Source organism: Aquarana catesbeiana, linkage group LG13, assembly GCF_042186555.1.
Source record: "Aquarana catesbeiana isolate 2022-GZ linkage group LG13, ASM4218655v1, whole genome shotgun sequence".
In the NCBI taxonomy this organism is placed as follows: Eukaryota; Metazoa; Chordata; class Amphibia; order Anura; family Ranidae; genus Aquarana; species Aquarana catesbeiana.
In genome coordinates, this window is record NC_133336.1 from 76,227,403 (window position 1) to 76,240,396 (window position 12,994).

At 41.0% G+C, this 12,994-nt stretch overlaps 1 protein-coding gene across 2 annotated transcripts in view; it reads left to right on the forward strand.

The window, feature by feature from the left end:
• MGA (MAX dimerization protein MGA) overlaps positions 1-12,994 on the forward strand; it is a 191,213-nt gene that overhangs the window by 140,665 nt on the left and 37,554 nt on the right. For both annotated transcript variants that reach the window (XM_073610788.1, XM_073610787.1), the window contains exons 19-22: positions 2,980-3,028; positions 7,241-7,423; positions 7,784-7,895; positions 8,299-8,703. In XM_073610788.1, coding sequence (XP_073466889.1) covers positions 2,980-3,028; positions 7,241-7,423; positions 7,784-7,895; positions 8,299-8,703 — 749 coding nt within the window. The remainder of the gene's footprint in view (positions 1-2,979; positions 3,029-7,240; positions 7,424-7,783; positions 7,896-8,298; positions 8,704-12,994) is intronic.

Here is a 12,994-nt window from a genome sequence, read left to right on the forward strand (position 1 = left end):
ATACAAGAATGGGCTGCCATCAGTCAGGATGTGGCCCAGAAGTTGATTGACAGCATGCCAGGGCAGAGGTCTTGAAAAAGGATCAACACTGCAAATATTGACTCTTTGCATTAATTTAATGTAGTTGTCAATGAAAGCCTTTGACACTTCTGAAATGCTTGTAATTATACTTCAGTATACCATAGTAACATCTGGCAAAAAGATCTAATAACACCAAAGCAGCAGACTTTGTGAAAATTAATATTTGTGTCATTCTCAAAACTTTTGGCCATGGCTGTACACTAAAAACATAACTGTCATACACTTTGATGGTGTAATGCAGTGCACCAACACACTAAGGGCCCATTTACGATAGTGGGAATGTATTATGCTGTGCAAAACCTGTGTGCACTGGTATGTGTTGTGCACAAGCACTGCAGTACATGGTTACAATGCATTGCTTGATTTTGTTTCTTTTTATTTTACAAAATTATGTTCATTCAACTCTACGCGTGGCAGCACGTTGTAACGCTTTCTATGCGCTGTAACTCAAAACGTTGCAAAGTGGTATTGCTTGTAGTCCTCACCTCTGCAAGTGTCTGAACTGACAGCTTTATCCTACAAAAACCCTTTCTGGTTTTGCATTGGGACAAGGCCTAGTTGAGGTGGTGTTGAGGCCTAAAACTTCCTTCTTGCCTAGCAAACAAAACCTGGAGGAGGCAGATGTGTGATAAAACTACATATTTCATAGAAAAAAAACACAATGTCTCAGGTACAGTATTGTAAGCATTATGGGCATACGGAGGTATCTGCATAGTAGTGTGATAGGACTCCTTAAGATTTAGAGAGAACAGCCGGACTGTCCTGTGTTGTAATCTCTGCACTGGCGCACAGGATGTGCTCACTGAATAACACATGTGGCATGTGTGATAACTGGTTTACAGGTTAGATTGTTAATGTTTCAAGGCAACCCGCTATCTCAAACCCTTTCCAAGTACAACCCAAAATGCATTGTTTTCCTAATCTTTCCAGCACAAAAAGTTCTGCTCTGGATGTACTGCAACTATTGTAGATGCAGCACATGTTATTTAGTGAACAGATCCAGAATTTCTTTGTCCCTCAATGGACGAGAAAGAAAATAGGATTTTTGTACTTACCGTAAAATACTTTTCTTAGAGTTCTTTGAAGGACACGGATCCTACCAATCTGGAATATGCTGGTAGTGGGGAGGGGCTAGCTTGAGATTAGTTTTTTGCTTGCTAGTGTCCAATCCTTCTGTAGGTGGCATTAGATTAAAGACTTCCTGTGTTTCACAATAAACTTAAAGCGGAGTTCCGCCCAAAAGTGTAACTTCCGCTTCAAGCACTCCTCGCCCCCTTGCGTGCCACATTTGGCATGTCATTTTTTTTGGGGGGGGGGGGGGGGGGGCACCTGGTTTTGACAGATACTTCCTGTCCCACTTCCTCCTTCCGTCTTCTCGCTTTCAGGGCGACTCCTCTCCCCCTAGGCGGCCCCTCCCTCTCTGCGGTCTTCTGGGAGACATCACAGGTCCCAGAAGATTGCCTGGCTACTAGGAGAGCAGGTGAGTGTCTGTCTGTTTATTAAAAGTCAGTAGCTACACTTTTTGTAGCTGCTGACTTTTAATAAACTGATAAACAAGTGGAACTCTGCTTTAAAGTGTAACTACACTGCATCTGAGCACCACAAACCAAAATAAGCTATTTAGTTCATTTTTAATATTCAAAGCAAACTCACCCATTCATCCATGTCTCCATGCTTTATTTTGCTGTTAAATTATTTTAAAAAAAGACCCTCTAGCAATTTTGGCTGTGGCCATCTTGAGTAAGGGCGGATGATTCATGTAGCATTTACTTTCAGGAATCCATTTGCCCTTAGCTCAAGCATGCATGCAGGAGGGTGTGCTTAGCTGCGAAAACCCCTCCTGAAGACTCCTAGGATGTATGACATGATTTGCCTAGGCCTGGAAAGCAGGAAGGAGCTGAATAAATTTGAAAAAAAGGTTTAAAACAAAAAAATGCAATATACTTTCCTATCTATTTACTTATGCTAGCAGCAAAAGGATTAAAAATAATCAGTCTTGATTGAAATAGAGAAGGTCCACTTTAAGGATTTTACCGTGGGTACAAACCATCCTGTTTTTCTATATGAGGAACTGTCAGCTCTACAGAGTTGTGTCTCCATAGTAAGAACAATTAAGTTTTTCTGCTGGATGCACCTGTGAAGTTGATTGGTTTATTGCTGATTTTTTTTTTTTATGGTAATCTGTATGTAAATGTCAGTTGATAAAGAATTTATCTTGAGTTGGCACACTTATCATTTTGCGTGACTTATTTATAATATCTTATCACCATTTTCACATCAGAATGTTCAGAATGTAGAATGCATTATTTCTTCTGCATTAAATAAAGATTTAACTGGTTATAGCCTGTATGTTTCATTTTCCATCTGTGTCCCTTGGGGGAGTTGGTCCCTTTCCTTCCCGGGAGTAGGCACCAGAAGAATTTGAGGAAGTCTTCCCAAACTGAGGAACATGTCTTCCTAGACACTGGGCAGGAGAGGACAGGAGCGGCTGGCTCAGGCTCTCAACAGCGCACAGAGAGGCTGAGCCAGCTGCCGATCAGGGTTGATTCAGACATTATTGTCGGGATACATCCAGAGGCTAGAGTGGTTCGGTGACATCAGACAGAGGGCTAAAGCCTGCTGTCAGCTGATTCTGGGCCACAGTTATGCACAAGTAAGTGCACTCCTCTGACCCACAAGAGAAGTATGGCCAAAAGAGCTTTGAACTTAGGTGAGATAATATAGTATTACTCTTACTTTATAGAGGTTTTCTCTCACTTTCTGTTGTGTCTATAGGACAAGGAGTAAAGACCATTCTTTCCAATGGGACACAGAGGGAACTAACATTTGCTCTGACAATTTCTTTTGGTCATTTTCTTGTTCAAAGCTAAGCCTGCTTTTCTTTTTTTCATTTACCAGAAGCACTGTACTTGTAAAGCCTTTAAAGGGACGGAAGATGGGCTCTAAGGTAAGGAAGAAAGAAATGTATAACCTAGATACCCCTGTATGTACATATATACAGGTGTACATCTCTGCATAGGCTGTTGTGAATTTTTGAGGAAGACAGATACCTTTTTATGAATGGCTTTCATGTAAGCCAGTCAAAAAAATTTGAGTACTACAACAGCACCCTTTAGTGGTACTTGCAGATGAATTCCGTTGTCTTGTAGGGCGAATGGGCACACACACATAGATGGTCAGCAGTGCCTAGTTTTCTCTAGACTAGAGGAACAATGGGAAATATAATTTTGTCATTACAAAGAACCTATGGACACTCTTTGCCACTGGAGGCAAAGATGTTTAACTCTTACATACAAACGTACAAACATATTCCTAACTGTAAGGGCTGTGAAAATGAAGATAGGTGTTCCAGGAGAAATGGTTCTAGTTGGCTTTATAGATAACATGAAAAGGCTGGATGGGTTTCCAAGTGCATAAAATATTGATAGTTGTTAATAGTTGCATGAAATAATATGGTATAATGTTGAACCAGGGAGTTGCCCCGTCTTAGGGATCAGAAAGGGATTTTTCCCTGTTGGAGGATATTGTGTTTTGTTTTGTTTTGTCTTTTTAATTTGGTAGGTTGAAAGATACTTTTTTATGTACCTGTAACTCTGCACATAGGTTGTTGTGTTATCCCCCTTTTTATACTATTTGACCAATTTTGTGTCATCTGCTGCCGAAAAGCCCTTGGGAGCATTTTCTTTTTGGTTTTGTTATATATTTTGGGGCGAGCAGCACTCCTTTTCACCCAGGAGGATGGTGTTCTTTTTCTAATGAAGTCCGAGCCTTGTAGTGCTGTGGCACTATGCACTTTTGGCACACGCAGAAACTCCACGGGTGCTGATATGTGAGGGTGCCTTTTAAGAGCTGCGTTTGCTCAGGCCCGGCAGCCCATTCATTTGAATAGGCTGGTGTGCCTGCGTTTCATGCGCCATGTGATTTCCCGCAACCAAAAACATTCTGCGTTTTCAGATTGGGGTGCCATTAAGAACGAATGACAGCCTGCGTGTCTGCAAATGAGTAGCGCAGTTTGGGTGCGGCAACAGGTGTGATTTTTCACACTGTCTCTCACCCGCAGCTACCCACACAAGTTTGAACCTAGCCTATTTTTCAGAGACTCCATTGGTTTTAGGTGTTCCTTAGCCTATGTACTGTAATATGGTTATATTGTATCTTTCCTATTTCCATTAAAGTGGTATTAGGCCACTTTTACACTAGCGAACTGATCAGGTCCACCTGTCCTTTTTTCAGGTGGACCCGATCGGATCCTCCAGTCTCCTCTATTGAGTGTCCGCTGTAAACAGACATGTTTCCATTTACACCCACCCACATCTGATCTGAATCAGCTAAACACAGATGGATGGGGATCAGTTTCCTATCCATCTGGCAGATCAGATTGGATGGCAGTCAAGTATAAACGGACAGGTGGTCCATTTACATCCCACCGCCCATAGATGAGAGCAGGCTGTGTCTGCTCTCCGTAAGTTTGTGGGGACAAACAAAGGGAAGCACAGAAGGGAAGTATAGATGACCCATAAAGCATGTATGCCTCATATCAATGTGTAACATAATAAAGAAAACAAAACAGGTGTGTACTCCCGTGAAACACATTGAGGTTTCAGCTCCTAGCCTACTGATTTACCCTTCAACCCAATTTCTATGCCTAACCAGTGAGTTAAGAATTCCTAGCCTGGGATATCAAGTGTGTCTTTTATTATTGGAGGAAGGAATGTATCTTTGCTGTTCTTATACAGCTGTGCTGTATAAGAAGCCGCAACATGTTTTGGGGTTTAATACCCCTTTAGGCTGAGTGATCCAGGTATGATTGGCTAGTTATAGTACCCTTCTCATGAAAGGAAATTTAAATATATGTTGAGTAGAAAATATTGTAAAAATATTGTATTTTTTTTTTTTTTAAGATACTTGCTAGGACATTTTTACCAGCTTTTATGTACAAATTGTAAAGAATCTGGTTCAACCCGGAATTCCCCCCGGGTAAAGTTGACGCTTTTCTTTCCCAGATCTGGCCCCATACCGATATGCGGGCGGAACACTTTTTCACCAGAGACACTTTTTTACCCCTGCCCACATTATCCGCGCAAATGTCCCGACAACCCTTCCCGTTCTGGACATATGTTCAACTCCGACAATTTCTTAACGACCCTCAGTCACGCTCAGAATTTTCAAGACAACGCACACAGTTCGAAGTGCTTTGCACCAACACAGAGCCTCAACGCCATCTGATTTCAGCCATGTATTCCATCCTCCTTTCGGACCACAAACCAAAATCCAATATAGCGAGCATTAAATGGGGAAAAAGAACTCTCAATTAACTTCTCCGAAGAGGACTGGGAAAAAATGTATTCTTATATCCACAAGGGAAAAATCAATGTATCTGCACAGGAAAATGGCTTTAAAGTATTTTCTAGATGGTACAAGACTAACCTTAGACTACATAAAATTTCCCCCACTATACCCCCCAATTATTGGAGATGCTCTGACAAGGACGGCTCACTTCTTCATATATGGTGGTTATGTCCCCTAATCCAAAACTTCTAGAAAGAGATCCACCGCCTCATTCCAGATAGGATTTTCCCCAGTTCAATCACTCCTTCACCACACCTCCATCCCAGAAAAAGACTACCACCGCTCCCTATCTGTACACCTCTTGAATGCCGCAAAAATGTGTATCCCAGTCCACTGGAAATCACCCAATCCCCCTACCATTGTGGAGTGGATCAGACATGTAAACAGAGTAGCGGAAAAGGAGGATCTGGTACACCAAGCCAAAGATACATCCACCAAATACCGAAAAACATGGGCTTGCTGACATCGCTTCTAAACGACTGCCAAATACTCCCAACTATTGTCTTAGTAATATCTGAAGACAGATGATAACGGTGCGGAGAAGGAGGAAAAGATCTCCTTTTTCTCCTATCTCCCTCCACTACTTTTTTTCTTTCAACCCTCCCCCCGTACCCACTCATTACAGTCCTGAACAATGCCACCCTCTGGAGACAGATGCTCTATTCGCCTCCCCATCCCTGGCTATTGTACCTCTCCCAGCTGTCTCTCTGTATCACCTATCTCCTTTCGAACGAGATGACTGCAATCCCATGGACAATTGGCCTATCTAGAAGTAGCAGACCACAGACCCTAGAGAACCCCATGCAACCACTAACGGACAGTATGAAATATCCTTAAGCGGACACCCCATGTAGGATGCCTTCACACGACTACTATAGACACCAACACTTCTTGGGACCCCTACCCTTGACCTCTACTAATATAGCAGAAATACTTCATGGGTCTCAACACCTTGACACTTTTCTAAGGAGAGAACTCACTGAAATGTAACATTAGGGGCACTACAGCACGTTATGGATATGTATTACTTGTGAAGATGACATAACTAATTCTATATGGGTAGGTCCAATCACCCATAACGTTCATTATTTCTCGTTACACCTTACTCCAGTTTAATGTATAATCCCTTCTCTGCAGTTGGTTATCCTTTAATTACATGAACAGCACAGGAATGAGATATACATAGAAATCAGTACAATGTATTGTCACTTTTTGCATACAATAAACATTGTTTTTGAAAAAAAAGAATCAGGTTTAAGACAGGTAGGTCAGACTGGTGATTATGAGTCACATGCACTCGTTTTCTACAGCCCATAGAGGGTATAAGGATAAAAACAGAATGCATCCATCCATGATTGTTCAGATAAATAGTTCAGGAAATGTTTTATGGCCCTTTTACACTGGGATGAAATTTGGTAAATTCCAATTTTTACTATAACATTACTTTCTGAAATTCTGGAATTAAGCAGGTGGGTCCCTCAAAAATTTGTAATATGACCCCCTTGAAGACTTGGTCCTCTCAATTTGACCCACTGTTTCACCCAAGTGTTACCTGCTTGGTGTAACAGAAGCCACAGAGGATTTAATTTTTGATTTGTCTGAACAGTATTTGAATTATCCGAAGACCTCTCCCATAATTCTGCTGTACCCAGGACTAATCCTTTTACGCAGACACTAGTTCAGTCGCTCAATTTTACCCTAGCTATACCCTGGCAGCTTAATTTTCCCCATTATTACAAAGGAGCACTTTTTCTTTACACTAGCAATAGTATATCACACTCTTACTTGATGTATGTTTGTTTATATATAGGTGAGCGGAGATGATACGTTTTCAGTAGAAGGAGAAGATGTGGAGTATGTTTCACATCGTAAGAACCACACAGCAAATGAGCGAAAGCGAAGAAATGAAATGAGGGATCTTTTCGAGGAGCTGAAGAATTCTCTGGGCCTTCACAACCTTCCAAAAGTTTCAAAGAGCTATATTCTTAAAAGGGTTTGTCCAGACTTTGTTTATTAAACTGATACTGGCAAATAAGCACAGTACTGCCATTGCTGGTGGTCTTTAGATACTGCTTGATGCCTGGCTGTATCTGACTTCAGTTTGTTTGAGTCACACTTGGAAAAAACCTGAATAGTGTCTAAATTCCTTATTAATATACTGGTTCCAGGTCAGCTACTCAGTCAACCTTGAAGCCAAAGCATCGACATCGCAGCTGTAGTACCAGCACTTTAAAAAGAAACAGCAATAGAAGCCTCCATTATTCCTGCATAACAGTTTCCTTTTAAACATAAAAATAATTTAGCAGCATGATGGTATGTGCAAAGCTTTGCTTACATTTTGTCATTCTTCCAGGCAATAGAAGAAATTGAGGGGTTAACAGATACAGCGGATAGCCTCATAAAGCAAAAGACCTCAATGTCTCAGAAACAGAGTCAGTTGATTAAGAAAATGTCAAATCTCTCAGGTTGGTGGACTGTAATAAATAAAAAAGTCATATCTGGTTAGATGATCAGCACTGTAAATTAACTTAAAACATACGGATATTTATGGGTTACTCCACCCCAAGGCCTGCATTTCACAGCCTATTCAAAAATTTATGCCACGGGGTGCAGCCTGCAATATGTTGCAGTTTTCTTACTGCCTAATGCAGCAGAGAGAGCTCCATGACTGGAGAAGAGGCTTGTCACTTGACTGTGAAAGGTCAGGTGATCAGGCTCTTTATTATTTTATCTTTTTATTTTTTGACTACGTTTGATTCAATAGCGCTTGGCTAACTTTAGTCTTGAAGTCAGTGGAGTGCTAACCATTTTTGTAAAGCCCATTACTGTCAATTGCTATAATGTTCCTTTTTATTTCCATTTCCACAGGAAAACCAAAGGAGGTTGTGCTGAAGAAACTGGAATACTTATATGCAAAGCAGAGTGCTTTAGAAGTAGAAAGTAAAAAAAGTGCTTTAGAAGGAGAGCATAAAAAGAGTGCTTTGGAAGCCGAGAGTAAGAAGGGTGCTTTGGAAGCCGAGAGTAAGAAGGGTGCTTTGGAAGCCGAGAGTAAGGAGGGTGCTTTGGAAGCCGAGAGTAAGAAGGGTGCTTTGGAAGCTGAGAGTAAGAAGAAAGACTTTGTGGAAGATCATACACTCAAAGCATCTGTAAACAAACCTCCTCCACCTTTACCCCCCTTGAGACTGGAGAATAAAGCCAATGATGAATCTTCATGTAGTAAAACTAAGAAGCCAATCATACTTGCAAGGAATCATGTGCTGCATTCAGCGGGGAGTAAGTACAAATTAACTTTCCTTTGCCTAGGTTCTTGCATTTTTCAGTGTGTTTTTGAAGTGCATTTCATTCATATTTTTGTAAGCATTTTATGCTTCATGCATTTTTTTTTTTTGGTAGGAGGAGACTGGTTGTTGAACACAAAGCGATGCCAAAAACGCATGTACATGTTTTCATGTGCTTTTCGTGCACTTCCATTAAGCCTATGGAGCCAAAAACTATGCTGCTCCTTTTCAAAAATCACATCATGCATCATATTGCATTGCTGTGAACAGGCACCATAATGAATAATGTGGGTTCCGTTGTCGTGGATTTTAGCGCTATGGCAGACGCAGGAGAAATTGCACTAGTATCAGTGGTTACTATTATTTTCAGGAGCATCATTTCACTTTAATGAAAGCAAAGTGAATTACAGAGTTGTTTACAGAGTTGTTTCTAATAGACATCAATCAGACTGGCTTTACCACTGCCAGGCAGAACCGCCACTAGAAATCATGTGGCCCCATATATATATATATAGATATAGATATATCTATATCTATATATATATATATATATATATCACAAAAGTAAGTACACCCCTCACATTTTTGTAAATATTTTATTATATCTTTTCATGTGACAACACTGAAGAAATTACACTTTGCTACAATGTAAAGTTGTGAGTGCACAGCTTGTGTAACATTGTAAATTTGCTGTCCCCTCAAAACAAAATCAACACACAGCCATTAATGTCCAAGCCACTGGCAACAAAAGTGAGTACACCCTAAGTGAAAATGTCCAAATCGGGCCCAGAGTGTCAATATTATGTGTGACCACCATTATTTTCCAGCACTGCCTTAACCCTCTTGGGCATGGAATTCACCAGAGCTTCACAGGTTGCCACTGGAGTCCTCTTCCACTCCTCCATGATGACATCACGGAACTGGTACATGTTAGAAACCTTGCGCTCCTCCAACTTCCGTTTGAGTATGCCCCACAGATGCTCAATAGGGTTTAGGTCTGGAGACATGCTTGACCAGTCCATCACCTTTACCCTCAGCTTCTTTAGCAAGGCAGTGGTCATCTTGGAGTTGTTATCATGTTGGAATACTGCCCTGCAGCCCAGTCTCCGAAGAAAGGGGATCATGCTCTGCTTCAGTATGTCACAGTACATGTTGGCATTCAGGGTTCCCTCAATGAACTGTAGCTCCCCAGTGCCGGCAGCACTCATGCAGCCCCAGACCTCACTTCCACCACAATGTTTAACTGTAGGCAAGACGCACTTGTCTTTGTACTCCTCACCTGGTTGCTGCCACACACGCTTGACACCATCTGAACCAAATAAGTTTATCTTGGTCTCATCAGACCACAGGACATGGTTCCTGTAATCCATGTCCTTAGTCTGCTTGTCTTCAGCAAACTGTTTGCGGCCTTTCTTGTGCATCATTTTTAGAAGAGTCTTCCTTCTGGAAGCCATGCAGACCAATGTGATGCAGTGTGCAATGTATGGTCTGAGCACTGACCAGCTGACCCCCGACCCCTTCAACCTCTGCAGCAATGCTGGCAGCACTCATATGTCTATTTCCCGAAGACAACCTCTGGATATGAAGCTGAGCACGTGCACTCAACTTCTTTGGACGACCATGGCAAGGCCTGTTCTGAGTGGAACCTGTCCTGTTAATCCGCTGTATGGTCTTGGCCACAGTGCTGTAGCTCAGTTTCAGAATCTTGGCAATCTTCTTATAGATGAGGCCATCTTTCTGTAGAGCAGCAGTTCTTTTTTTCCAGATCCTCAGAGAGTTCTTTGCCACGTTGAACTTACAGTGACCAGTATGAGAAAGTGAGAGCGATAACACCAAATTTAACACACCTGCTCCCCATTCACACCTGAGACCACGTAAAACTAACAAGTCACATGACATCGGAAAGGGAAAATGGCTAATTAGGCCCAATTTGGACATTTTCACTTAGGGGCGTACTCACTTTTGTTGCCATCGTTTTAGACATTAATGGCTGTGTGTTGCGTTATTTTGAGGGGACAGCAAATTTACACTGTTATACAAGCTGTACACTCACTTCTTTACATTGTAGCAAAGTGTCATTTCTTCAGTGTTGTCACATGAAAGGATATAATAAAATATTTACAAAAATGTGAGGGGTGTACTCATTTTGTGAGATTATATATATATATATATATATATATATATATATATATATATATATATATATATAAGTTTACATACCCTGTTTTACATTACTCATAAGTTTACATACCCTGACAAAATTTATGATTTCTTGGCCATTTTTCAGAGAATATGAGTGATGACGCAAAAACTTTTCTTTCACTCATGGTTAGTGTTTGGCTGAAGCCATTTATTATCATTCAACTGTGTTTACTTTTTTTTCAATCATAATGGCAACAGAAACTACCCAATTGACCCTGATCAAAAGTTTACACACCCTAGATATTAATACCGTGTATTGCCCCCTTTAACATCAATGACAGCTTGAAGTCTATTGTGGTATTTGTCAATGAGGCTCTTTATCTTCTCAGATGGTAAAGCTGCCCATTCCTCTTGGCAAAAAAGCCTCCAGTTCCTGTAAATTCTTGGGCTGTCTTGCATGAACTGCACATTTGAGATCTCCCCAGAGTGGCTCGATGATATTGAGGTCAGGAGACTGAGATGGCCACTCCAGAACCTTCACTTTATTCTTCACTTTATTCAATGACAGGTCTACTTGGCCTTGTGTTTTGGATCATTTTCATGTTGGAATGTCAAAGTACGTCCAATGCGCAGCTTTCTGGCTTATGAATGCAAATGTTCCTCCAGTATTTTTTGATAACATACTGCATTCATCTTGGCATCAATTTTGACCAAATTTCCTGTGCCTTTTGTAGCTCACACATCCCCAAAACATCAGTGATCCACCTCCATGTTTCACAGTAGGAATGGTGTACCTTTCATCATACGCCTTGTTGACTCCTCTGAAAATATAGTGTTTATGGTTGTGGCCAAAAAGCTTAATTTTGGTCTCATCACTCCAAATGACTTTGTGCCAGAAGGTTTGAGGCTTGTCTCTGTGCTGTATTTCACATGAAGTTATTTGTGGGTTTTTCTTTGCATTCTGAACAATTTTCCTGGCAGTTGTGGCTGAAATCTTAGTTGGTCTACCTGACCGTAGTTTGGTTTCAACAGAATCCCTCATTTTCCACTTCTTGATTAGAGTTTGAACACTACTGATTGGCATTCTCAATTCCTTGGATATCTTTTTATATCCATTTCCTGTTTTATACAGTTCAACTACCTTTTCACGCAGATCCTTTGACGATTCTTTTGCTTTCCCCAGGACTCAGAATCATTATCAGTTATCACAGGTTACCTTTAATAGCTATTCAAACCCCTTTGTGTCAACTTGTGTGCATGTTATCAGGCCAAAATCACCAGGGTATGCAAATTTTTGATCAGGGTCATTTGGGTAGTTTCTGTTGACATTATGATTTAAAAAGAGTAAACACAGTTGATTGATAATAAATGGCTTCAGCCAAACACTAATCATGAGTGAAAGAAATGTTTTTGTGTCATCATTCATTCTCTGAAAAAATGCCAAGAAATCATAAATTCTGCCAGGGTATGTAAACTTATGAGCACAACTGTATATATGTATGTGTTTGTATGTATATGTATGTACAATTAGCTCAAGTTAGTGCTTCCAAGGACTCAGCCACTCACCAATTCTTCTCTTTTTAGCGCTTTCCTTGCCTGCTTTTATTTAAAAAAGAAAAAGTTCACAAAATAGGTTTCCCATGCGGGGGTGTTTCAACAATCCACTGCTGGCTGTTCCCTTGCAGCCACATAAACTCCTGGGGAGGGTAGAGCGTAGAGCCTTGAACTTTAGTCATCTTACAAAATCCCTGCGTACACCTGAGCTATAAGTGTGCTGGCAAGACGTGGACTCTGTATAGGAGATTTCATATCTCCCAAGTCTCTTTAAAGTACTGGGCTCCAGGACACATACCGGGACTTACTAGCCCCCAGATAACACTGAATAACCAGTTTTCTATGTATGAAACGCACATCCAGGAGCCCCTCAACCAATATAGATAAAAATCCTGGGTGCCAGTTAATTCTTCTGATACCATGACGGTCTACTGTACTTTCACTATGTATGTGTAGTGCCTTGTGTGTACACAGCAACATACTACACCCTGCATTACACAGGACACATATCAAGAAGAATATTGATCATTGATGCACATAAACACACAAATAGAAGCAGCAGAGAAGTGCAGTGTGATGAGCCATACCTT